Source organism: Drosophila obscura, unplaced genomic scaffold (assembly GCF_018151105.1).
Source record: "Drosophila obscura isolate BZ-5 IFL unplaced genomic scaffold, ASM1815110v1 contig_150, whole genome shotgun sequence".
NCBI lineage: Eukaryota > Metazoa > Arthropoda > Insecta > Diptera > Drosophilidae > Drosophila > Drosophila obscura.
In genome coordinates, this window is record NW_024542736.1 from 4,361,062 (window position 1) to 4,388,023 (window position 26,962).

The 26,962-nt window shown below is 47.9% G+C and overlaps 1 protein-coding gene and 1 non-coding gene across 3 annotated transcripts; one reads left to right on the forward strand and one right to left on the reverse strand.

Annotated features, from left to right (window-relative positions):
• Nucleotides 1-83: 83 nt before the first annotated feature.
• Trnat-cgu lies at nt 84-155 on the reverse strand. Its single transcript has one exon. It is a non-coding gene; the product is annotated as a tRNA-Thr (tRNA).
• A 10,403-nt stretch (nt 156-10,558) lies between these two features.
• On the forward strand, nt 10,559-23,705 carry LOC111069390 (DNA-binding protein D-ETS-4). Of its 2 annotated transcripts, XM_041591631.1 has the most exons (6): nt 10,559-11,274; nt 19,243-19,415; nt 19,447-20,036; nt 20,095-20,255; nt 21,694-21,850; nt 21,920-23,705. In XM_041591631.1, exons 1-6 carry the CDS (start codon nt 11,233-11,235, stop codon nt 22,321-22,323), a joined length of 1,527 nt encoding a protein of 508 aa, XP_041447565.1. In that variant the 5' UTR covers nt 10,559-11,232; the 3' UTR covers nt 22,324-23,705. The 2 variants fall into 2 exon arrangements, with proteins under 2 accessions (XP_041447565.1, XP_022215136.2); XM_022359444.2 differs by lacking the exon at nt 10,559-11,274 and adding an exon at nt 18,807-18,868 and having other exon boundaries at nt 19,243-20,036.
• The last annotated feature ends 3,257 nt before the right edge of the window (nt 23,706-26,962 follow it).

Below are 26,962 nucleotides of genomic sequence, written 5' to 3' on the forward strand. Positions count from 1 at the left end.
TAATCAAAGAAAAAGAACAAAAAATGAAAATGAAAAAAAAGATAATGAATACGTAAAAAATCAATAAATTAAGTATTTCACCATGCCTCCTGTGAGGGTTGAACTCACGGCCTTTGGTTTACGAGACCAACGCTCTACCACTGAGCTAAAGAGGCACTTAGCAGACGTCTGCTAAAGCACCAACAGAACTCTGTTACGATCGTTCTCGCCAACAGAGCACAACAACCAGCCAGGTGGCCTAACTGTTAACCAGATAAGATCCGATAAGAATTACTTTTAATTGGAACAGCAATTAGAGCGTTATAATGGAGTTCTATTTCTATTCTAGACTCAATCTCGATAACTTGCAGTTTAATGTCATCTACTTCTTGGCCAAATGAGGCATGCAAGCGGAATCTATAGCCTGATTCATTGTTTTTTCTTGGCTTTGACAGAAATTATGGCCGAACAGCGAGCGCACAAAGTTTTTCTCCACACAAAAACTGCCAAATGCAATTTACTTGATAGGATCAAAATCTTTGGGCAATTCTATCCGTGCCCCCCGCCGTACCCGCCATCTCCTTTGCAGCTGACTTTCGCTGTCTCTGTCTCTGTCTCTGTCTGTGACTTTGGCCTGTCGTCGCGCGCCATCCCTTTTGCTGGCTAACTTTCCTTCTCTTTCGCACTGTCTGTCTGCATGTAAAGTGACTTTCTGGCTGGGGGAATTTAACGATTTAAATGCGATTTACGGCGCTAATTCGTTGTGGCAGTGGCAACCAGAGCAAGTCGTCGCCTGGGCTTCGGATCCCAGCGAGGCAATCGAATGTTGGTCCTGCTTCGGGTCCTCCTGCTCCCTGCTCCCTGCTGCCTGCTGTCTGCCTGCCTTATAAACCATGGCGTACTTTTCAGCATCATTTGATTCTGGGCGCATTTATCATAATGGTCTCGGCCCTCCCCAACCGCACAATGGCAGCGAATGCAATTTTCCGCCGAAAAGTTTGCAATCGGATTTGAATGCTGTTGGCTCGAAGCGAGCGGGTCACTCATTTGTTTGGGTATTAGGTCCAATTATGGCATGAGATATTTTCAATAATAGGGCTACTCATCTGCAACGCGATAGGGAATAAACTTTCCTCCAACATTTGCACCTTTAAGGGATATGTAGATCGGGCCAGGTATCGTATAATGTGCTAAGATGCATTCGGTTTAAGTTCAGTTTAAGTTTTTTTGGATTTTCATCTACTTGAAATTGATTTCCATTGTACGGCGTGCGCCATTGTCATTCTCCTGTCTCCTGTCTCCTCTCCCTCTCCTTCTTTCCCACTCTCTTTTCTGTCTGATAATCTTTTTGATTTCTCAACTATTTCTAATGCGATTGCTGCCGTGCATTATGCCCGGGCCAACAATTGGTTTTGTCGTGCTCCTCCTCGCAGTCGTTTTCGTTCGCCCGTTCCCCCGTTACCCCGATACCCCGCTGACATCATCATCGTATTCTTGTGCCACCTTATTTGGTTCAGTGGCGCTGCTTGTCTGCGACCCTCGAGTGCACTCATCGGTGCTTGAGCTTCTCATCTATGAGCTCTGCTGCTGCCACAGCCACAGATACAGACACAGCCACAGCCACAGGCTTTGCCCTGGTCCTGAGTCCCAGTCTTAAACCCACTCAGAGGTTCTCAGTCTTCTGGCAATGTCGTCAATGCACTGCCTGCTTATAATGGTAGGCAAATTTCGTTATCAACTGCTTTTAATGCGAGTGCCTACTCCATTCTCCATCCTCCATCCTACGCCAATGTCCTCCATGTGCGATTATTCAACTCTAATGGCTTGATAAATGTGATTTTGAAATTGAGCCTGGTGCACAGAATTTAATTGAATCGGCACGACGATGTCTGAGCTATCAGCGTGCATATATATCAACCCCGACGCCAGATCCACAGCCGACTAATTGGCAACTAATTGAGAGCGTGTTAATATCGAAAACCCAAGACACACTTCCACTTCAGATACACATTACAATACAGCCAGTCAGACGCGTAGGACTCTGGGATGATGATGGTCATCCCTGCCCCCGATACCGAGGCTGATACTTTGTGTGATTTATGGGCCACCGCGACGCGACTTGTGGTTGTACGTATTTTTGTGGCTGACAGCAAACTAAGTGCGAATCATTTATGGACTGGCGCTCGGAGCGAGGTCGGGGCGAAAACTTTTAATAATAATTTGCAAATAAATAACAACCAAGTTGGCGGCCATTAGGGTGGGGGGAACGAACCAATTGCTCTGGCTGTTGCTTCTGCTCCTGCTCCGCTGCTGCTGTTATTGTTGGTGGTACATTAAGAACTCATTGGCATAAATTGCAATTTAATGTCTGGCGTTTTGGCCTCCACAACATCTTTAAATTTACCCGGATGCCAGCCGCCATTGCCAAATAGTTGAAGCGTATTTATTGCTGGAGCCCCGTGCTCCTGGCTGCCGGCAACGGCTCCAGGCTGCGACTCCTTTTTGCCTTTGGTTTGATATGTATTGCTGCTGCCACAATGGCCACAATTCACACTGAGGCATGAGGAGTAGTAGGAGCAGCTGGTTCTGCATTACGCATACGCCCCATTGGATGGCTGGCTGGCAGGCAGGCAGACCTACAGACAGCATAGCATACTTACCAGCGTTGCCGCCGCCATTTTATAGCTTCGCACTTGTGTGTTTATGGATTCGCACCTTAATTTGCCTGTTGTCTGATTTTCCCAACCATTCCTCCTCCTCCTCCTCCTGCTGCTGCTGCTGCTGCCCTGCCCTTCAGCTATTCCCCATGTCCCTCCTCTTCTACTCGACTACTGAATTAATGTGCTTATATTTCAGAGCAAAATGCTCGTTGGATCGCTGTGGATGGTCCATTCTTTGGCTGGTTGGTTGGTTGGTTCGTTGTTCGTATTCGTATTCGCCTTTCAGTTTGTCATTTATTTTGGTGCTTCTGTGTTTAAATTCCCTTTGATTGTTCTCTGTTCTCGCACTTTAATTAAAGTCCGGCAACCGCTCCGACTCCGGCTCCATCTCCGCTCCGCTCCGCTCCGCTCTTCGCCGAGTTAATTACGCTGAGAATGAACGAATGAATGGAGGCCACCCAGCCCCCTACCCACCCGAAAATATTTCCTGCTCGTTAATATGGTGGCGGGGCCGTGGGGCCATGCCAAGGCACAAATGAAAGCGAGGAGGAAATTTGTTAAATTCAATGGCGGCAAGTGCATAAAAATGGCAGCCAGCCAACTGCAGTGGCAGGGCAGTACCAGTACCAGGACCAGTGCCGCGAGGTGGATGGGGTAATGACCGACTGTCCTGCATCTTAACGCGCTTTTTCTCTCCTCCCCCCCCCCCGCTGTTCCACCAGTGGTAGATGCCCCCATCCGTGCATGCCCCATAATTGTGTATGTAATTGTAAACGCTGAATTAAACAAGCGTCATTAAAATGTAATTAATTGTAATTTACGTTCACGTACCGCTGCCTCTCACGTCGCAAGGTGTTGGCGGGTGGGCTCGCTGGTCCTCTGAGTTTTTTAAGATCACTGCACAGTGCGTGCAATAAAAATACAGCCTGGCTTAATGACCATTTCATTGGTCTCTCTCTCTCAGGCTCTTTAAGGCTGCTGGCCTGGGATTTCCATTCCCATTCCGATTCCCATTGCCATTCGGATTGGTGGTAACATTTTTGCATGCCTCATGCTAATTAATTGAATTGCAATTGATATGAAAAGTTAATTTACATGTGTACTGGTTAATTTGATTAAGGACACGCCGCATGGCCGTGATTTATGCTGCCATATGGAAAAACAAAAAGCCAACAGACAGACCACGCGGCGTATGCGCAATCAATTGAGCGGCAAAACACTTGGTCGAACTCAATTATAAGTGAAAGATGAAGGAGATGGAGGAGGAGTAGGAGACAGCCAGCCTGATCCTTCCAGCTTAATGAGCCCCAGAGTCTCGTGAAAATTGATGTGAAAACATTTGCATTTGCATAAATAGCGAAAGCAGCAGGCAAACAAAATAATTAAACGGGCAATGGCAATGGCGAATCCTACGCTATTCGTTTGGGGTGGGGGGGACGGCGGCGGCGACCTCAAGAAAAATGGCGCGTTTACATGCAAATTATGCCAACTCCAGAGTGAGCTCGGCAATAAAATGTGTGCCCTGCGCTGTGTGCAATGGAGTAGGAGGTGGAGATGCCGCTGCTGCTTTTGGATCGGCTGCATAAATATTTACATGTGGCAGCAGTGCCGCTGACATTCCGGTGCAGCATTTGCATATTTTAATTATAAGTGCAGCAGCAGAGGCAGCACGAAGGAGTGGCAGCAGAAGGAAGCAACAGCAGCGCATTTGTCATTTTCATAAGCGGACAAGCTGAAAGACTGAGGCGCCACCAGCTCCAGCTCTGAGCCCCAGCCTTGGCTCATGCTCCTTGCTTACTCACATACTTGGCCATAGTTCAATGAGCAGTGCAATGTCCCTTTGCCTTTGCAAGGACCTTCGATGCAGCGCCAGGCCACCCAACCCTCCCACAGACATTTACTCTCGTTCGTATATAAGTTTTTATATGTACGTATGTATGTATATATGTATATAAAGTATACGCTGGCATTTATCTATGTAGAAGTTTCGTGATGGCTTTGGCGTGGGGGGCAGTCCGATTTGGTTGAGCTGCTTGCTAAACTCCAAAAGAAATCCTGCAAGTTCTGTGGAAGAGTTGGCCAGACCTTGCCGCTCGCCGTGGAAGGGTATACGTGATTCGCTTTTATGGCGAGATAATCTAGTTTATTTTTTACTTTTCTATTTAATTTTGTTGCAGCTGCTGATGCACCCGCTGCCACTCCCGCTCCTGCTGTTTTCTTGCGCTTGAAGGATAACGCGTGCAATGACATGAAGAAAGGGAGCAACAGGAAGGAGCACCGAAGGAGCACTACGCTGAACGGGGGGTTTCGCCTGCGCGCGAAAACTCCCCCGTATTAGTTTCATCTTGAGCTGTTACTTTCGCCATTTATTTAGATTTTCACGTTGTAGCTGCTTGCGGACGCTGTTTTTTTTCCCCCGCATCAAGTTTAATTGACTGTGGCTAAGTTCTGCTCTCGCACATCCTCCCAGGGCTGTTCCCTGGCTGAAACTTTCACTCAACTTTGCGCAACAGCAAAAGATGATGGTGGAGTTGCGTCTTGGGATTGCTGGGGATTGGGCTTTCCTGGGGAGTTCTGGCAGTCTGGGTGGGTAAGCCGTAAATAGCATTACAGCTTGGCCAGTAAGAAGCACGCTCAAAAGGTGCAATCAGGCATTTTCATAATCGCATCAAATGTTTCATACAATGATTCCTATACACCCAGACACTCACACACACACACATATTTAAAGGGAATCAAATACTCAGACACTCGCAATCGCTTCGTCTGTGCCTTGCAGTTATCAAACAAAAATTGCACAAGCACAATTGAATTTGTTCGGAAAAGGATTTAACATACCATTCCGGTGCTGGGACCAGCAAAAGCCCACTGAAGCGCACCACTATAGAGAGCCAGTGAGGGGGAGGGTGGGGGCAGGCAAATAGCAAGGAAACAGGACACAAGACACGGCACACGGCACACGGCTGCACGTTATGAGACAAGAGCGACAGGACAGACCGAGCGAACAAAGCTAAGGCGCTTACAGCTGCAGCTACAGCTACAGACAGAATAGGTGCTCTCTCTCCCACTCTCTCCCACTCTCTCACTCTCTCAGTCTCTTTTTCTATCGAAGAAGATGCTCAATATGCTCGAATGCCGTTTGCATTTGGGGGCGAAAGACAATGGGCCATAGATAAAAGAGGACTCGAGTACGGAGTGGCGACCAGGCCAGGCCAGGCCAAGTCAGCCATTCCATTCCGTTTCGGGTTACGCAATTTGCTGCTCGATTGTCTTGCCATGGTCGGGGGGACGCTGGTGCTGGCGCTGTCTATCGCTTGGGAGGACCCTCGAGCAGCACCATAATTCAATTGATTCTTGGCAACATTATACACAAATGGCCATTATGTTTATCGTTACCAATAATGATGACTTGATGACGACTTGACGATGACGATGATGGGAAGGCTGTAGTAGGCCACCACCTGTTATCCTGTTAGCCAGCATTTCAATAGCACTGCATTCGGCTTTCTAGGCAAATGAGCTCTACAGGATTACGATTTGAGTTCAAGTGACTTGTCATTGACGTCAGGGCCCAAAAAAGAACTGCAAAAAAAAACTGAAATAAAATACGAGCTGAAAGGAAGAACACACATGAATGTATCTCAGAAATACATAGATACACAGACACTGAGTGGCATCTTGGCCTTGCCTCTGTGGCTAGAGGAGGAGGCAGCTCTCGAAAAGAGCAGGCTCATGTGAAGGCCTCGACCCCCGCTGCTGTGGCCACTCAACCTGTAAACGAGTATGTTGGTTGAAACATTGGCCACAAGACGGATTCTGATTGCACTGAGCCGCAAATTTGCAATTAATTATTCGATTGAAGCTGAAATGAGATACAAATGATTCGATGATGATGATGATGATGAGGCTGCTGCTGCTGTGGGAAGAGCGTGCCAGCCACAAATGGAAGGACTGGCGCAGGAAGAGGGTGAAGTCAAATAGAATGCTCTGTTTCGTTCATCATTTTAATTGATAAATGACAAGTACAATAAAATCATAATTTGACAAAAGGTTTCCATTTTGTGGGCAGAGCAGGAAACACACAATCACAAAACAACAACAGCAACACAAACTCAATCTCAAACTCAAACAGAAATCCAAAAGACTTGCAACAAATTAATCAACTGCCATCCGGACGGACGGACGAACGGACAAGCTGAGGGACATTCAGCGATACGGTCACTGGATTCGGCATTTGCATAATGTCAAATGCACTTAGTTCCGGGTAGTGGGGAACGGGGAGCTTGACTTTTGTTTGTGAAAATATAAATTTTGAGTTAAATCAACAACCTCTTGGTGGGGAGCCACACCACCACCCCTCTCCATCGTTCTATGCGGCTTGACCTTTGGCATTTTGATTGTGTTTATGGGGGTGGGGTTGGGGGGAGGTGTCCTCATTCCTTTCCTATTTGTCCATAGAGTTATGCAAATGAAACAAACGAAAGTTCTTTGTCTTGTGAGGCCCTTAAAGTTATTATTTGCTCTATTTATTATGCATTGAAGTTGCGTCAAGTGCAGAAGGTCTCTCTGTTGCTGCTGCTGCTGCTGCTCCTCAAAGAGCCCATAATTATTATTTATATTTGGTCCCCAGGGCACAAGCCACACGCAAATTTAACCACATGAAACAGTCCGTGTAATTAAGAGTCCTGGCTACGGAAATAACACTTTCGAGCGGACAGTTCTGGGCCCAGGAATAGCTGACAATCGGCACGTGATTTGACTGTGAAAATTGTTCTCTGTTCTGCTCTGCTCTGCTCTGTTCCGTTTCACATCCTGTCCTGCTCCTGCTCCTGCCTGCACTCCTGAAACCTGTGCGACCCTCAGCTCCGCGCTGCGTGTGATTTAAAAATAATTAAACACGTACAGCGAATAACTGTAATTTCCAGTGGGGCTGGGGGGGAACCCTCTGTTCGCGGCAGAATTTTAAAATTAACATTTTTATTTATTTGAAATCAACGCGTCGGCTCATTGAGTGCACGGGGCAGCTTTCACCTATAAGAGGCACCCTGATTACGATGGGCATCACGGAATGGCATAAAATACCCTTTGGGGCCACATCCACATCCAAATCCAAATCGCCAAACGGTGCCGCTTCATGGTGACGGTGGCAATTATTTACATAGCCACATATTGAGCAGACCTGAAGCCCGTTGCCCGGTGCCCTGTGCCCTGAGCCCTGTGGCGAAGCATTGGATTACGAGTGCTCGTAGCGGATTTCCATGCGAACGGACACCGCAATGATGCACATTCCATTCGCATTCCGTGCGGCGATTCAGACAAAGCCATCCCACTAACTGGGATTTGGTGACGCTGCCGAGTCTCCCTCCACCTCTCACCTCTCACTGGATCTCTGTTGTGGCAGATGGAGAGCTGGTGCCTCCCACTTAGGATCTGTCTCGCCCACTCTCTGGATCTGTGTGGCGTATGGCAGCCATTCGATATGCCAAAGGACTCTGGAGGGAATTGTCCAAACAGAGCGACGTCTATTACTCGAATATCCAGCAGGCATGCAACAGTTTGCTCAGCGATCCTGTCTCTCGTCCGTCCGTCTGTCTTTTGGGGGCTGGGAAAGGGGAAAGGGTTGCCCCCATTCCGACTTGGCCATTGTGGATGCAGCGTTTCCGGAGCACTGCGGCACTGGGCATTGTAACCGGCTTAAGCGTCGCAACGTTGCATTCATTTACATCAATGCTGTGGCCCTCCTACACCGGAAGAGTCTCATTGACCGACCATCCGGCAGCATGCGCTGTCACGCCTCATGTCTTTACCCCAATCCTCCTCCTCCTACTGCCCGACCATCTGCCTCACTTCCTGCTCCAGCTCGTGCACTCAATGGGCGTTCGACCGACTGGGCTGTATGTCTGTGTGTCTGTCTGTGTGTGTGGCTGTGTGTCTGGGTGTCTATTTCTGTACTCGAATGTCTGGGACTACCAAGCTCCACCTCCCTGTCAATGCTGTGCTACTAACGCATTAATCCTTGCTTTGATTTAAGTCCAATTTGTGTGACGCCCCAATGGGAGTGGAGTGGAGTGGAGTGCAGTGCAGTGGAGTCCATGTGCAGCACGTTGTTCTACTCCTCCCCGAATGAGAGTCAACTAAAAGTCTCTCTCTATCTGGGAACAATGCAGATTTTAATTTGAATGTTCGGACAATGCAGTTCCCTGTCTACTCCATTAAATGAGGGCTCACCTGTCCCCTGATGGGCTCCTGATTTATCATGCATAGGCCTGATTAAATGATGCTTAGTGGCTTCTGTCACTGTCCCTGTCCCAGTCCTGCCTTCTGCCTCCTGCCGTTCTGCTGCATCAATCCTTTTGCATTCCGAATGCCTTCCCCGGGAAGTAAGTAAAGCATTTTCCCCCATGCTGCTTCTGGGATGCAGCCAATCTAATCGAGGCTGCGTGTGGTGCCCCGGGGGCGGACTCAGATGTGCGTGGCGCGCTCTTTGAGCGTCCTGCCACTTCGGCACGTTGCCATTGTCCGCGTGGTTTAATGGCTGTCCCAGCAGGACATTCACGGCCGGGCCCTCGGCGCATTGCAGCTGGCCATTAAACGGACCGCTCTTTGGAGCCAGCTGTTCATCAAGGTGGGTGTGTGTGTGTGTGTGTGTGGCCTCGCTCGGTGCTGTCAGTTGTTGTGATCACAACACAATGCGATTGGGGCTCGCAGGGGGAACGACTCTATCTCGCTGTCTACGATATCCGGCATAATGATGGCTATCGGCGGGTGGACTACCTGCTACCTGCTGCCCCTCGGAGTCCTGCCTGAGTGGCATTCGCTGTTGACATGCCTTTCAATTTAGAGGACAGCGCTTCCTGTTCGCGGCTCCTGCTGGACTGCAGATTGGCGGCAGCGCGGCGTGAGGCCGTCGTGGGAACGGAAGGGGGCATTAAGGTGGCAATCATCCGGCCGGATACCGGCAGGCATACGATAGCCAGGCGATATCTTTGCACACTTTCAACTGTTGAGCTGCACAGTCCCCGAGCCATAAAAGTTGGCCATTTCCATTGCAGTTTCCCCTAAAAATTTAATGCCAAACGCTTCTTGGCATTGAAAGTTGTGGAATGCAGGGAGTCAATGTCCGCCACTGCCGCGGGGCAGACTGGCGGAGCAGGGACAGCATTCTTTTTATGAGTTGTCAAAAAATTGCAGAATTGTCGTTGTGCAATGAAATATAAATGTCAAACAGAGTCCTGAAATTGTATTTCGCTTCTACCGCCGCCGTCTGTCGCTGTGGCTTTGGCATCGTCTTTGGGTCTGCTGCAAACGGAAGCGGAAATGATAATGCAGTTGACGTAGAGCCACGCACACGCACACACGGCCACTGATGGCGGAAAGTATCTGCACTGTGTACACATCTGTCGGGGGGACTGGTTGGCCAGCTCTATCAACTCTTTGGTGTGGCAGCAGGCCCCCGCGGCGAATCCAGCCCGCAAACAGTGGATGCGCTGACAGATCCACTGACAGACAGACAGACCAGACAGACAGACAGACATACGGATGGATGAATGGATGCTGCTCATGAGGGCAGATAGACAGAGGGAGGGAGAGAGAGAGATAGTGGGCGTGGTTGTGCCCTCCAATTCAATCAAAGTTGCAGTGGCAGCGGCAGTGGCAGTGGCAGTATCAGTGCCAGTTCCAGTGCCAGCGGCAGTCTCCGTTGCAGTTGCCGTTTCTGTTTCTGTCGTTTTATGTGAAATAATAAATTTCATCTTGAATTTGATGGACTTTTATAAAGCTCTCCAGCTTCAAGCAGCTTTTAAACTTCGAGAGCTTTGAAACCAGTTTTGTTTCTGTGGCTCCAAAAAGCTTTCGGATCTATCGCATGAGGTAAGCCGAGGCACGACAGCCGATCGTGCGAACAGAATTGAATGTAAAGCCTCGGCGAACGGTTCAGAGCGGACGGATTTGATCGATATACATACTGTATATATATATATATGTAAACAGAGAGCGAAAGAAAGAGAGAGAGGTAGACAGAGACAGCTACAGTGCGAAGATAGAAAGAGCAACAAGTTTGCAAGTGGAAATTTTAATAACGAAATGCAGTGAATACCCGTCCCGTGCCGTCCCGTCCAACGAGTGCCACAAACAAAAAGCCTGGACTTGAAATCAAAACCGAAATACTCGTAAAACATCAAAATCATAATTAAATCAAAAAACTAAAACAAATCTTTGGCTCATTATGAGCACAAAAGACAGAAACAGTGTGAAACCAACGAAAATCCACAAAAGCGAGAGCCAAAAGAGCCCCAAACACATCGTGAATCTAGTTTAAAATTTTTAAAAAATCCAAAAAATAATCGACAACAAGTGAAAGAGCCGAACAACAGAGACGGATAGAGCGGAGGGTGCCGCTTGCGCCGACAGCCAGAACGAGACGGCCGAACGACAGACCGAGACTTTCGCAGTTGAGGTTGATTTTTGCATGCGCTACAGCAACAGCTAGAGCCACAGAGAGACATCTGGAAGACAGCCAGAGTCCAGAGCCCGAAGAATTGTTATTAACCAGACAGGCAGAAGGGAAAACCAACCACACGCACACCGCACAGAAATGGAGTACGAGAAAATGATGTACCTGGCAAATAACAGCGAGGTAAGTGAAATATACACCCAGAATATACACTCTATATGTAGCTGTAGCTGTGGCTGTATTTGTGGTTGTGGTTGTGTCTGTGGCAGTGTGGCACTGTGGCGGAGAGTGGCACTTTTATGGGGGCCAGAGCACAACTACATGCGGCCCACTCCGATGATAGCTGACAGTTGATAACCTTTTGCCAGCCCTTATCAGCCAGCGAATTGTATCTGTATCTCTGCCAGTCCCCGCTTTGTAGCAGCAGCAACAGCCGCACTCGTACTATGTGATATGCTCGAATATTATGCGCAGTTTTTGATGGGGCCTCAGCTGCGTGTGCGGCGTGTATTTTTGATAGGAAAGCAACGAGTACAAGTAGCAGAGTGGGAGAGTGGGAGAGATGCCTGGCTGTGGCAGCTTTTAATTAGCAGACCGATTCGTGTGGGCGGCTGGCAGATGTATCTCTCGCCTGCGACTGCGACTGCGAATGCGTGTCACTGGGTGAGAGTCGCTGTGTCCCTCTCTGGCTCAGAGCCAGGTTGCTGTAACACTTGGCAGTTACATTTTTCCCATTTGTCTTATGGCATTTCGCTTTAATTACAATAACAGCAACAGCAGTGGCTGTGGCTGTGACTGTGGCAGTGGCAAGAGCAGCAACTTTCAAAAGATGCTTTCATTTTGCCAGAAGTGATTCTAAATGATTGTCAACTATGGCATGACAACAAACGGTGGCAGCCAGCAGCAACAACAGTAGTTGCCACAGCAGCAGCAGCATTAGCAGCAGCAGCAGCATTAGCAGCAGCAGCACAAATAGTAAGAGCTGCCATGTTGGCCTGGCATTTCACTCGGAAAGTGCATTCCAATCCAGCAGATACAGCAGCAGCTACAGGCAGCATCTACTTGCAGCATCTACTGGCAGCGCAGATACTTTTTGTTGGACCTACTTAGGCTGAAGTCTTTGACGTTTTGTCGCTGCTTCTGCTATTGCTGCTGCTGCTGGTGCTGCTGCTGCCAGCATTGCAATAAAAGAAAATACTGTAGAAATGCAGAAGCAAAAAAAAAACTTGTATTTACCATTTTTGATTGATTTGATGGAAATGTGTCTCCGCGCTGTGGCAATGTTGCATCGCGTTGTTGCAGCTTCTCGCGCTTTTCCAATCGCTGACACAGAAGTTGACGCTGAACAGCATTTAGAAATGCACTTCAAGACGCTCGCTCTCCACTGCCGATGTGCCCCCTCTCTGGACTCTCAACCAGTCTCATTATATTTATGGACATAATAAAATAAATACTACTGCCAGCAATTATAAATGCAGGCGCTTTCGCAGATCAGATGAGATGGCATGGAATGGGATGGGATGAGGCCTGACATAAATACTTCAAGTTGTTCGCTCGGGTGTTCGCTTTCCCCCTTTTCATATACATATGTATGTATTATACATAGAACAGAAATAAGCCCTTTGGCCATGCATATATCTAATATTTTTTCGAATATCAATCAAATGGATTATACAATAATCATTGCTGGTTGGGCTTGGCATTTTTTGGGGTGTGGCATCTTAAGACTCATTGTGGTTGCATTGCTGTTGCGGTTGCCACAGCAGTGTGTACAGTGTGTACAGTATGTATCTGTAGCCCCCAGGCTTTTATGCAAATTGAAAATGACTTGGCTTCGCAACGTCTTTTATACAGAATAATTGTCGGTGCGTGTCAAGCATAATGAGGAGATTCAAGGAGCAGCAGCAGCAGCAGCAACAGCAGCAACACTAGTGTGGCACTGGCAGAAGGGTTCGCAGAGTGCAGTGCGTAGAAATTCCTGTCAAGAGTGTGGGATGGGCTACTGCTACTCCGGACAGACACCCCACCCCACCCCACCCCACTCCATCCCACCAAAGTGACATTCATGTAGTGTCTGTCTGGGTTGTCCATCATGGCGGTGAAGTGTCTGCTGAATGGTGGCTCTGAGGCATGAAGCTTGACAAGTGAAAATCCTGCAAAAGCCATTCCAATGTGCGATTGAGTGCTAATTAAGGGGTTTTCCTACGACATCCCGGAACATTCTAGATCGCAGCATGTACTACGTATTAAATATATGCATATTTAAGAGGGAGATAGAGCCTGTATGCACTATCCTATGCACTGTATGTATAATGAGGTGGGAAAAAAAGAATCTAGCATAATTGAAATGTTGCACCCATTCCCACTGTGCCACTGTACCACAGTTGTGTCAAGATATTTATTAACCTTGCAGCAGCAATTTATTTAGCATGAAATGTCGGCAATTAAATGCAATGCAAATAGTTGAAGCGAACCGAAGAACGGCAAGAACTGCAAACAGAATTGCGCCGTCACGACAGGCAGAACGACAGACCAGATGGACAGACAGAGCTACTAAAAGCCAACACCAAACACACAGATACACAGATACAAAGATACAGAGAATAATGAAAGAGACAAACAGAAGGCAGAGGCGAACGTTGTAAAAATAAGCAGAAATAAGTCTTGTCTCTTTGACAGCTTAACCCACGCATCCAAAGTGCTCGCTCGTACTTGGTAGATTGTACGTGGATATTGTTGGGGGATTTGCTGGCTGTATCTGCTCGTATCTTTCTCTATATGTATCTGTATCTCTATCTCTGTTTGTATCTATCTGTGTCTGTGCCTGTGTCTGTGTCTGTGTGCTTATGCTGTTGACAGCGCACTTCAACATTGCCATAACCCCATTCCCCTCACCGCACCACACTCCTCCTCAGTATATCCAATCCCTAAGCCAGCGAATAAAGCGAACATTCATTAAACAAACAATTTGCGCTTGCGCATCTACCACCACAGAGGGAAAGGGATAGAGCTATACATATAAGTGCTAAGCAGGGAGGGAGAGAGGCAGCGGCAGCGGCAGCGGTAGATGGTGGCTAGTGAAGGGGTTTGGTCTTCGCTTCTCGTGGCTTTTGCGAGCTCCATTGCCATAATGCGATTAGAACAGATTACCTGACAATTGTCGCCAGACCAGAGACCCCAGAACACAGAACACAGAACCAAATACTGAACGACCTGAACACCTGAGGAGGTTGAGGCTGTAGCTGTGGCAATAGCTGTGGCTGTGGCTGCGGCTGTATCCGAGCGACACAGAGAGACACATTTGCATAGTTTGTTTTATTTGGTTCAAAGATACATATAAATTAATTTAAATACCACTTGGCCATAATTCAACATCAACATCAACATCAGCATGAGAACATGGTCATGTCAGGCCCCAAGGCTGCCAGAGCTGTAATTGCAACTGTTCTGGACAGTCGTACCAACTATATAGTATATTTATATCTATATCTTACCCTTCACTTCCACCAAGGGGGGAGGCGGGCGGGCAAGCAACCTTTTGTCTCTGACTCCGACTCTGGCTCTGTGTCCCGCTCCAAGGTTTCCTTTGTGTATGGGCCTGGGCCGCGCCCCGTGTAAGATCATGTTATATGGTGTACCAAACCCCATACACCACCCCACCCCACACCCGACCATATCTATATAGATCGGTCGTGAGGCTCGCCCGAGGCGTTGGCCAATTCGTTCGATTTATTATCTGCTGCTGCCGCCGCACACCACACACGACCATAAGCTGACTGCTATCTGATCGGCGCTTTTAATAATGCTTTTTGTCGTTCTTAAAACGTAAACTTGATTTTATTATTAGGCAAAAGCCACACACAAATACACAACACACAACACAACACACGAGAATATGCCACATTCTTGGCAATGGCTTTGACTTGTTCTAATGAATTTCGTTTGACGTTGGCCCCAGCCACAAAAATCATACATAAAACTTGTTTTTCTCTTGCCTTTTTGTTGCCTGCTATTTTCAATTTATTACTTTTGCTCTCCGTTTAGCTCTCCGCCTACCCCTCCCCTACTCACCCCTCCCTCACCCTGTAGAACGCATTCCTTAAATATTATTTTTGCTAATTTTTGGGTAAGGGTTTTTCAATTTTGGGAAATTCAATCCAATTGAAATCCTAGCCACTGCCTTTGACAGTCGGAAATATTTTCCTGTTACTTTCTTTCGTCTTCGTCTTGGATTTCGATTTGGACATGTCTTTGGCTTTAAATTTGATTCGTTTTCTTTTGTTTATTTTGCTTTAAATATATTTATATCTTCTGCTGGAATTTTAATATTTATTTTGTTTTATTTCGTCAGTCTTTTCGGTTTTCTTTTCCCTTTTTTTTTTTTGGTAGTGTGTGTGTTTATTACTCATGCTGATGTTTGTATGGCATTTTTGGGATGCCCGAAATTGCTATAATTTAATTGGCATTCGATTCTTTTGGTGCCACTGCGTGCCAGGGCCACACTCGTTTATGAATTTTGTGGTTAACATATCTATGAATTTTTCTGTCCATCAGATTTGAATATTTAGCATTAGTCAGCAGTCGATAGGCGGTAGCCGATTGCTTTTCGCGATAAGGGTGCTTTTCATCGAATCGAATGAGTGTTGGATCCTGTTGTTGGTGGGCAAGTGGAAAGCCCAGAGGAACACGGAATACATTCTCATTCACATTCCACACCCACACTCTCTGTGGTAGTGCGACACCTACGAGTGTATGAAAGTTCTGTACCTTTTGTAAATGGTTTTATAAATAGAACTGCCGGCTATTGTGGTTTTTCTAAAAATACTACGTACAACCAAACACCTGACAATTGTTTTGGCCAAATCCTAATTGCTGGCCCCGGCTCCATTGTTCCCTTGTCCCGGCACTGACACCACGCCACACCACACCACAGCACAGCACAGTCAAGTGCCCAAGTGGCCAAGTGGCTGAAACTCCACCGTGATCGATGGCCAAACACTAAAACAAACGCGCGTTGGCTCAGAGAACCCACCAATTTGTGACGTTGATTGGGCGGTTTCAATGGTGCGGGTGGTGGTGGTGTTTCGGCTGCTATTAATATGTCGATATATGATTCCTAAATGACCATTGCAACGCCCCTGTACCCTCTGTGCCCCTGTCCACCCATGACAAAGGCGTTTATTGACAGCCGCCGACCGATGTCCGACATGCCAATGAAATATTAGCGGCCGAAATCGTTTGGCTAAGCGAGCCACAAAAAAGCCTTTTGTCCGAGTTTCGCCCCATTCCTCTTTCGGGCAATTGGAAACTCCAATTCTCGTCAGAACTGTTTTGAGCTTGTTTTCAGTATTTCTCTGTATTTCTCCGTATAATAAGATTTAATTAAAATTTACGAGTGCGCCACATGATTCAGATCGTTGAGATCTTTTGTTCAAAGTCAGCAGGAAATCCATATAGCGTACACAAACATATATATTGTGTATAGAATCCATGTGGAATAACCCGAGTGATCTAATTTGCCCAGCTGTGAGGATGTGGGTATCAGTGTCAGTCTGAGTCTCAGTCTGAGTTTCTGTGTATTGCCTTTTGGTCTCGGCTTGGGTCTAGGGGTAAAATGTAAAGATATTGCAAATAAATCAAATGTCCGGTCGAAATGCAAATTTCTGTTTCACTTTTATTGCCTTCGAGTGGAGAGTGGAGAGAATATTTATAGGCATTATTTGGCATCACATATTTGGAGAGGTTTTCCTTGTCCTTCTGTCCTCCTCCTTTATGGCCAAACGCTGCCTCAAATTGAGTTGTAAGACCTTTTTTTTCTGGCAGAATTGATGGCAGCCAACCCATAGAGATAATGTAGGGTCGAGAGGGGGAAGGGGGGGTACTGTTAATAGTCATAAAATGTAATGTGAAAATAGTTTATTAAAAAATGCATAGAAAATGTTGTGCCTAGTCAGGGCGATGTAATAACTAGTTGACATTTTAGTGGCCAGAGTCGCTCTTAATGGTCCATAAATGGTCGATGGATGAGGGAGAGCCTCTGGCCTCTCAATTTATTATGCAGTTTTTGCCAGGCAATCACATATTTTATGGCTTTTCGACTGAGTCATCGGCTGCAGCAGCAGCAGAAGCAGCCAGCAGCTGCTGCTGAATCATGTACTACGAGTATGTCCTCGGTTTTCCTCGGGGGACTCTTTTGGCATCGGAGTTTCGGTGAAGTACCCTAGTCCAAGTACAGCGCTGAGATACTTGCTCTAATAATATGGAGATTACGCAAGGGGTACTGCCAGGGAGTCCACAAGCGAAATCAAAATGTTTGCGCTGGCAATTAGCGGGCAGGCGAGAAAAGCGAACTCAAATCGCTCATACGCCCCGGTGTCTAACAATTAAAACATAGAAATTGTAATAACATCGTGACTAGTTAGAATTATGGCGAACGTCGAACAGGCAATAATGGCAGCCATCCCTTCAGCACCACCAGGCTGCCCCTGCTGTACCCTCCAATCGAAAGTACTTGTCGGAAAATCCAGTATGAGTTGTTTTATTAATAATAAGCACACAGCGCATAGCCATGGCGTATGCATGCCCCCCCCAAGTCCACCCCACCAGCCACCAGCTACCAGCCTCCACTGCCTACGAATGGCAACCTTCTTCTGCGTCTCCGCCCCCCTGCAGCATTGTGACACACCGAGCTCCCCAGACACGAGCAGATAGCTGCTGCATTGAGTTGCTTAATGAAAAACCAGTTTCTCAGAGGTAGAAATTGGTAGCGCATTCGGGCCATATATTAGCATCGCCTTCTTTTGTGACGCTGTGTGCAAATGAATATCAAACAAATATATGAAAACCAAGCCAGAAGAAAAGGCAGGCATTGTTCGAAACCAGTGATACCCTCGAAGATCTCTAGCAAAATAATTATGAATACATTCGTACTTCTTTATGAGTTGTTTTGATTATTATTTTAATAGATAAGTTTTGCAAATTTTTGAATTATCTAAATATAATTCTAAGTTATGGAATTATTTTATTTAATTTATTTAATTGTTATTTTTATTTAATGTTTTTCGAATTATTTTTCGAGTATTCCTTTGGCAGCTGAGGATATACTTGTGTGTAAGGATTACGCGATAAAATTAGAATATATAACGAAAAGCCGGAAGGAATGATATTTGCTCGATTTTCGATTGCTCCTCTTCAAAATATGGGAATAATATTTCAGAAAAATATTCCTTCTCACAATTACTGCGCAATGTTTGGGTACACCCTGTAAATGGCATGCAAACTATGGTGAAGCAAAAAGAGAAAGAGAGGGAGGAAATAGGGCGAAAGAGAGGAGAGAAAACAGACTACGAGAGGGGGGACGGGAAGGTAGTAAAACACACAGAAATCTCTGTGAGAAGCAAGCGACAAGAGAACGCTTTGATTTCGATCTAGTCATTGTTTGGGCTGGCTCATAAAAAATAAAAAAAATCACACACAAACAAACACAACACCGCTGTCGCTGTCGCTGCCCCCACAACGCCCTGCCCTAGTCTAGGTGGTCCCCCTTTGGCCAGAACACGCCCCCCATCCACAGCTGGGGCTTTGGGTTTTTTAGCAGTTGGCTTTCTGTGGCGTCACAGGCCAAGTCGCAGCTTGATAAATGAGAAAATCAATGCCACTCGAAGCTTAGTACGTCTCCTGCTGTTGTCTGGTCGGTTTCGCATTCACATCCACATCCATTGCCGCCATTGCCGCCATTGCCTTTGCAGACTCCCTTCTGCCTTTTGGAAACCTTAAGGTTAAGAAACGACAATTAACAATTAACAATCGAGAACCAAATCAGAATCAGAATCACAAAAATTTCCATACTTTGTTTGGCGTTCGCCAGGTAGGTCGTCTGCTGGTGCTAGTACGAATTAGAAAGGCGAGAGCAGCCACAGATACAGCAACACGCTCGTAAAACCAGTGGAGAAGTAACAAAAATTCATTAACTTTCATGGGCGTGATAATTAAGACAGGTGGCCGCAATTTGGCAGCTCAGATCGGTTGATAATTGCTGATACTCGAAACACTTCTCATCGAGACAAAGATGGCGCCGATTAGCAGTCGGTGGATGTCCCTAATCCAAGTACTAATTCGGGTTTTGTTCTTTTTTTTTGCTCGCCCCTACAGATGTCGCACAGTCCCCATCTGAAGCCACAACCGTTCCAGGCCCTGACACCGCCGGACCAGTACTCCGCCTATGCGGATAACTTTGATCTGTCGCTGCTGCCGCAGGACGCCGGCATACCCACCACGGTTTACCAGTATAACGCGCCACAGATTAAGATCGAGTGTGCCTGGGACTGCCCCACGGATAACCAGCAGCAGACACAGCAGACAACAGCAACAACAGCAACCGGCACCGGCCTATGCCTCTTCCGGCCATCAGTTGACCCCTCCGCCGGCCTATCCACACAGCGTGTATCCCTCCCCCCAGTCGTCGCCCCTGCAGTCGGAGTTCGCCTCGTTTGGGGGCTACGGAAAGTTCCACGGCAGCTACGACTGCCTGAGCAGCCCCTCGCCCTCGTTGGATGCAACGAGCATCAAGCAGGAGCTGCACATCCTGCCGCCCTCCCCGCCAGAGTCCAACTGTGAGACACCCTCGCCACGCTCCGCCTGCAGCGAGAGCATTAAGGCAGAGCCGCTGGACTCGGACATTGAGAGCTTCATCGATCTGAACGCCCTTCTCCAGCAGCAGCAGCAGCAGTTGCAGCCGGACACCAAGCCCGACCATCAGCTGTTGCGCGAGTGCCTGGAGGACACGACGTTCCAGAAGAAGCACAACCTGCGGCCACTGGCCCTGGAATCCTTCATCGGCGGCTTGGCCGAGGTGCGCGGGGACTTTGAGCCTGTCATTTCGCTGGCGCTGGAGCATGCCAAGCGGGAGGCCGATGCCATCTGCATGGAGCTGCAAATATCGCAGGGTGAGTCTGGATTCCTTCCTTTGGTGTGTAGATTTCTTCATGGGCTAACTATTTGCAGATCCAAATGCATGGACACCCCCGCAAGTGCACGCCTGGCTGCGATCCACCTTGGCACAGTTCAAGCTGCCGCCGGCCGCCAATTTGGAGCTAAAGTTCTGCGAAGACGGTGCCTCATTGGCATTACTCAGCGAAGAGGAATTCATGCGTCGACTGCCACAGGTAAGTCATGCTAGACTATACCCATCCATTGTGGTGTGTCCGAGTGCAAGCCATTCGTAGGGGTTGGGTATGACTTAACTGGGCAAGGCGAGTGCCAAAATAACTACCAGTCGAGTATCTATTACAAAACTGATCAGCACAAAGCAATGGCCGATGCCATGTAAAACAATCACACAATGCAAATGCCAATAGCAAAAGGCAAAAGGCCCAGAGTCAGAGCCAGAGCAGAAAGCAGAAAGCCCAATCAATGCCATTGAATCGAATTTCGCGTACGAATCGAAATGGAATGGTATGGAATGAGGAGAGAAAAACAACAACCAAAAACAACGCAAACAAAACAAAATACAACGAAACGAAAACTAAAACGAAACAAGTTTCGTAACTGGCGTTGACGTCATGGCTCTTGGAGCGGGCCAGGCCAGTCCAGGCCAGTCCAGGCCAGGCGAGGCCAGAAGAGCGGGCCACAGCAGAGCCGATTGGCGCAGGCCACGGGAGCTGCTTACATACTTGAATAAGCCAAAATCCGAAATCAGAAAGCAAAACGCAAAACTCAAAAACAACTCAAAACCGAAACCCCGAAACCTGTTGCCAACAATTAGGCAAAGGCTTGCGGCATCCACGAGTAAAAACTACTCCACATGCGCTCTCCAGAGCTTCAGTCCAGTCCGAAGACTTTTGCCAAAAATATATCAATGATTACATTCGTTTAGGCCCATATGCCGATGATGGTGCTGTTGCTGCAGCAGCAGCAAAACGAAACAAAAGACTTGGGCAACGAACGTGATCGGGAGAGCGTGAGCGCGAGCGAAATGAAATCGGAGAGGAGCAAAGCAAAGCAAAGCAAAGCAAAGCAAAAGCAAGCCATGCCATGCCATGCCAAGCAGTCGACAAAATTAGTAACCGTGGTCATGGCTTTAAAGGTGAAAGAATGTGTGAAGGTTGTTTGGTGAAACTGCAGCACTTGGATGGATGATTACGAGCCAGCCATCGCGCAGCGGCTCAGATGACTATGGCAATGGCTCTCCGTCTCTGGCTCTGGGGACTGGCAGCAGCAGCAACAGCAGCACTCCACTCTACTCGAACTGAGCCAACGACCAGCAACGACATTGCAAGGTGAAAGTAAGTCGTTGTCGCAGTCGCAGTCGCATGTGGTTTTTGTTGCTGCTGCTGCTGTTGCTGGTTGCTGGTTGTTGGTTGTTGGTTGTAGCTTTTGTTGCTGCTGTTTGCTTGTCTGTTGTCTGCGGAGGCTGCCTCCACAGACAGAGACTGCAGATTTATTTATGCACTTGGATAGCATAAGAATTTCCAATTGATAGGCCGTCTAGATTGAGATCTAGCCGGGATTAAGGCTCCCCTCCGCTCCGCTCCTCTCAGTGCTACTCTGTCTGTCTGTGTGCCCATTCAAAATGTATCACTTTCGGCTTTCTTTTCCTTCCAGAGCGGGAGCACACTGCATGCCCAATTGGAGATATGGAAGATGGCCTATGCCGATCAGCCGAATAGCCAGATCCAGCAGCAGCAGCCAGGCCTCGATCTGTGGCCGACAGCTAGCTATCCGATGCTCAACCTGGACGACTACAATGGGGACAGCGAAGGTGCGTGGGGGATTGCCAATCCTGCGGTGGTTCTCTTGAGATTAATTTCGTTTCTCCTTCCATGAACAGACGATGAGGAAATGGAGGCGGAGGCTACTGTAGCCCCTACACCCACGCCCACTCCCGCAGTGACCGCAGCTGCCACAGCGACTTCCACACCAGTGAAGCGCACCAGTGGCGGGCGCACTGGCGGCGGCTCCCACATCCATCTGTGGCAGTTCCTCAAGGAGCTGCTGGCATCACCGCAGGTGAACGGCACCGCCATACGCTGGATAGATCGCACCAAGGGCATCTTCAAGATCGAGGACTCGGTGCGGGTGGCCAAGCTGTGGGGTCGCCGCAAGAACCGCCCGGCCATGAACTACGACAAGCTGTCGCGCTCCATCCGGCAGTACTACAAGAAGGGCATCATGAAGAAAACGGAGCGGTCGCAGCGCCTGGTCTACCAGTTCTGCCATCCCTACAACCAGTAGAGAGGAGGCCAGGAGGCCTGGCACTCGTATCCAGATCGCGTAGTTCTAAGGGTATTTATTTGCTAGCATAGCCACCTGTCCCACCTGTCCGTATCCCCCCCCATTCCACGCTCCGACTATGCCCGACTAGCCTTGTGGGTCTAGCGGGTTCTAGTTCCTGTACATACACAATCTTTATAGCGCACGAAGGTAAGTTCGTGCATCGATTAAGTTTGGCTCTAGCTCGTAGGCTAAAACCATTGCCCCGCATGGCGAAGGTAAGTTCGTCGGAGGGCAGAGGTTTTAAGCGCAATCCATCATAATGTAAATCTAATCTTGCCCTGCGGCTGGGCGTGGCTGTTGGCCCATCGCTGCAGGCATATGTTTGACTTACTGCCGACATCTTTATTCAAATGCTGCCCGCTCATGCAGTGGTTAATCAATGTGCACCCACGTGTGTGTCACTGCTGTGTGCTGCTTGCTGCTGCCAGGAGCTGGGGAGGCGCCAGAAGTGGGGGACCACCACTAGTAGCCTGAGGCGAAACTTGGTTAAAAGTCGAACCACTCAACGCTCTCCTCAGAGGCACTGCAGCAAGCGGCAGCGGCAGACACCCACTGCTGGGCAGCATGAAGGTGTTGCGGTAATTTTAGGAACCATATATCTATGATATATCAAAAGTAAGTTCTATGAACAACTTAATAACCGAACAAAATGTTAATACTCTAGACTCTAAGGCAAGCGATTAGTTGTAGGACTCCTTGAAAGTTTTTTCTCTTCAAAACAATTACCGGGAAAAGTTAAAAAACTTTCGACCCTCCCTCCCCCTAGGCCTAGGCGAGAGACGCCTGGGAGACGCTCCATAAACAAATATCAATATCAATTATTTATTCTGTATAGTACTCCGGTGGTGGATCAATTTAGACATTTATAGTGTTAATTTTATTACGATTATTATCTGCAGTTTGCATTGTTTACCCCCCTAAAGTTTGCATAGTTTCCAGTTTCCAGTTTCGTGTCTGTGTCGGGTATTTAGTTTAAGTTAATTTTAATATTTATTTGTGGGCACCCTCCCCTGTCGAGTGGCGGCCAAAAAGTCAATTATTTGGCTTCTATTTGCATGGAGTGGAGAGCAGTGTTAACGTTAATGCTGGCGCTTTTAATTGAATTATGCATCGGCCAATCGACTCGATTCATTCGGCTCGGCGTTGCCTTATTTGTTAACCAAACAGCAGAATATTTATCAGCATATTACACATATAATTAGGATACTGTACTGTACTGTCTGCGCGGCAGCCAGATTTATGCACTTTACACTTTTTGCGACACTCCAATTATTTATTTATTTATTCAACTAACATATTGTCATGCCGATACGCTATCCGATAAATAAAAAGTCACACAAAAAGAACAACTGTTTAAATATTTACCTTAAAGCTTTAAATGGCCGCCCGTTGGGACAAATGAAACTAAAAGCGTTGGCAATTGCGGAGTAATGCTGCAGCTACACGATCACTGCTACAGCGATGAACTTTGGCTACGAAACCCAGCCAGGCTTTATCTCAGCCTTCTTCGGTGAAAAATGTATGGTGTAGGGGCAGCACTAGCACATGGCTGCTGATGCGACTCCCGCTGGTGCGGCACTCATCCCCTGAATGGCCCCAGTAGAGGGCACTCACGTGCAGCGAGCAAAACATTTTAGATTGCCCTGTCAGTCAGTCAGTCATTCAGTCAGTGGGCCAGTGGGCGCACGGTGGGGTGGGTGGGTGTGCTTCCTGCTGGCACTCGTGTGTGACCGTGTCTAGTTTCAATTTTCAATCAGCGAAAACTATTTCGAGCCCTTGGACGTAATCGAGAAGCCATCGATTGGAGCTGGAGCTGCAACATATCCATTTTAATTCTAAATTCGCATGCAGAGAGATGGGTGCAAAGTCCGTGGTAGCGGCAGTGGCAGGGGCAGTGCCAGGGGATTATCAATTCCATATACTTAATAAGCAGGAGGAGATGCTGCCTTGGCTGAGATTAATTTAATGCGCCCGAATGTTGTCGCAGCTCCACTACCCAGCCCCAGATTCAGATTCCAGCTTCAGCTTCAGTTCCAGTTCCAGCTCCAGCCCCCGTCTTCATTTAAATACTAAATCGCATTAAATGCCATCAAGTGGAAAATTCCCAAAAGCAATAAATTCATTTCTTGCAGGGCCTCCAGCTCGAGTTCCTTCGCCAGTGCTTTCTGCGTTCGGCCTGCTCTCACTTTTTGAGTGAAAGCTTCACGTTCGACAATATTTGCATTATGGCGCTGGGGCGCTAGGGCTCCCGCAACGACCATCTCCTAGCCGGGAATGTCGAGAATTGGGAGCCACTACGGTGAGCTGTTTATCCTTAGCCGGCAGCCTTGGCTTGGCTTGGCTTTCTCTTTGTCTTTGGCTTTGTCAGGGATTGGGATTGGGATTGGTATTGGAGATAGGGATGGGGAGTGGTATGGGCTCGGCTCTGGTGTCTGGGTATTTTTGCCCTCATCATATTTCTTCGTTCCGTTTCGTTTCGTTTGGTTTCTTTTCTTCTCTTCTTGGGGGCCTGTGCGCCGCCTGTGTGTGCCACTGGGAAACTACAAAGACAAATATTTAATTGAATTAGTGCAGCAAGCGTTAAGCAGCGTCAGACAATGTGCAAGGCCACGCCCAGCCCAGCCCGGCCCTGCCCTGCCCAGTGTTCCCTGAGAATTGTCCTGACTTGCCTTAAATTTGAATTTTGTATTTGATTCATCAACAGGTTCGTTACCGACCGAAGGCTTAAGATATTCAGCCATTTGTGGATATACCAACCCCCTTTTGTCTGCCGTAAACGTTCAACTGTATAGCTGCTCAACTGGCTAACCATTCTCATGTTAATTTGTCAATTCCAAAAGGTTATACCTCAGCCCTACCATTTTCTACATATTTTGATAATTACGCTTCGGCTGTCAATTGACCCGCCCCCCGAGGCAGCCAGCCATTCAGCCAGCCAGCCAGCAGCTAGTTAGCCCTTTTTATAAGCCTTAGCCCTTTCGAGCCTGCCAATTTAACGTTTAAAAATAAACCACCCACCCCTCTCCAAACCCACACCACATCCGTCAGGCACCCCATCATCCCTCTGGGCCATAAACAGAGACATTTTGCGCGCTTTGTTGGGCTTTCCACCTCCGCTGACGGCACCTTTAATTAGCATAATTGGTGACATTGAAGCGCGGACATAGGGCCACGACCAAGACCAAGACCAACACCAGTAGGACATGGGGGAGGACCAGAACCGGGCCGGAACCCACCAAAGCATGATGAATGTGCGCAAAAGCCAAGCCGCAGCGGAACCAAAAAATATTCGCTGCTAATTAAATGTCGGGCCTAATCAATTAAGATTGCCCTTCCGCACTCTAACCCCGTGGCATTTTGGGCATGCGGTTGAATTGAGTGCCCACCCAGAAGAAAAAAGTTTCGTTTTAAATTTTACATTAGACTAATTCAAGACATAAATTGTCGAGCGTCTGGGCTGCATACCAAAAAGCGCTCCAAAGAAACTCAAAAGCCACAAGCACAAGCCCAAGCCGCTCGACCCTCATCTTCATGCTCAGCCTGAGCCTCAGCCTTAGACCAGTGCCCACAGGTAAGTGAAAATTCAATTTAAATTGATGTCGACTGGCCAAGAATACCAGACCAGACCAGACCCAAAGCCTTAGACGAGCCAGGTTCAGGGCAAGTGGAGGAGTGTATATGGCCATTTAAGTTAAGTACCTTGGCCACACTCTTCCACAACCCACACGGACTGACGGACGAATAGATACAGAGAGAGTGAGAGAGAGCGGCTTTGTGGGAACGTAAAATAGCTAACAAGTGGCCGGGCATTTGGGTCCTACGACGACCGCACGGCCATGACTGCCCATGACTGCGAAATCAGCGCCGGCAGACGCCAGCCGCCAGCCGCCAAAACAGCAACATTTTTAAAAATTCATAAAAAAAAGGTAACAGCCAGGCAGACAGAGATGGGAAAGTGGGCAGGGGAAGGAATATTGCAGGAGCAGTGGGAGTAGACACCTTTCGGGTGTTGTGTTGTGCTTGTGGTTGTGTTTCCGGCCACCTTCCATTTTTCAAGTGTGTTTCAATTTTTGCACTTGCCACTTTTGCTCAAGAGCCTGTGCTCCAGCCCCCTCCCCTCTAGCTGCCACTAACCCACCCACTAAACCCACCACCACCACACGGACCACCACACGGACCACCACACGGACCACCACACGGACAACCGCTCTCACCTTCTGTGCAACCGCCTGTCGGTGGTAATGAAATTACAATTTTTATAGGCCAAGTCATGAAAAATAAATGAGACTTAAGCACATTGCCCGGCACTGACTAAACTGTTTGGCGCTTCTGTGGCACGAGGTACGAGGCGGATGCCAAAACGAAAACCAGTGGGGGCCGGTGGGTGGGAGAAGTCCGTTGGCAATGGCCAAAACATATTCGTGGGCCATTCAACAAGTCCCAACAAGTCTTGCCTTTCGAGGCCTACGCATGGGCATAAATATCCGCCCGGAATGGGCAGAGGCAATCCCGGTTCTGATCAAACGAAAACTAAAATTCAAACCTTTTTTTTTGGGTAATACCCCTTAGGGCTGGGTGCAAAGGGGAGCCACGGCGA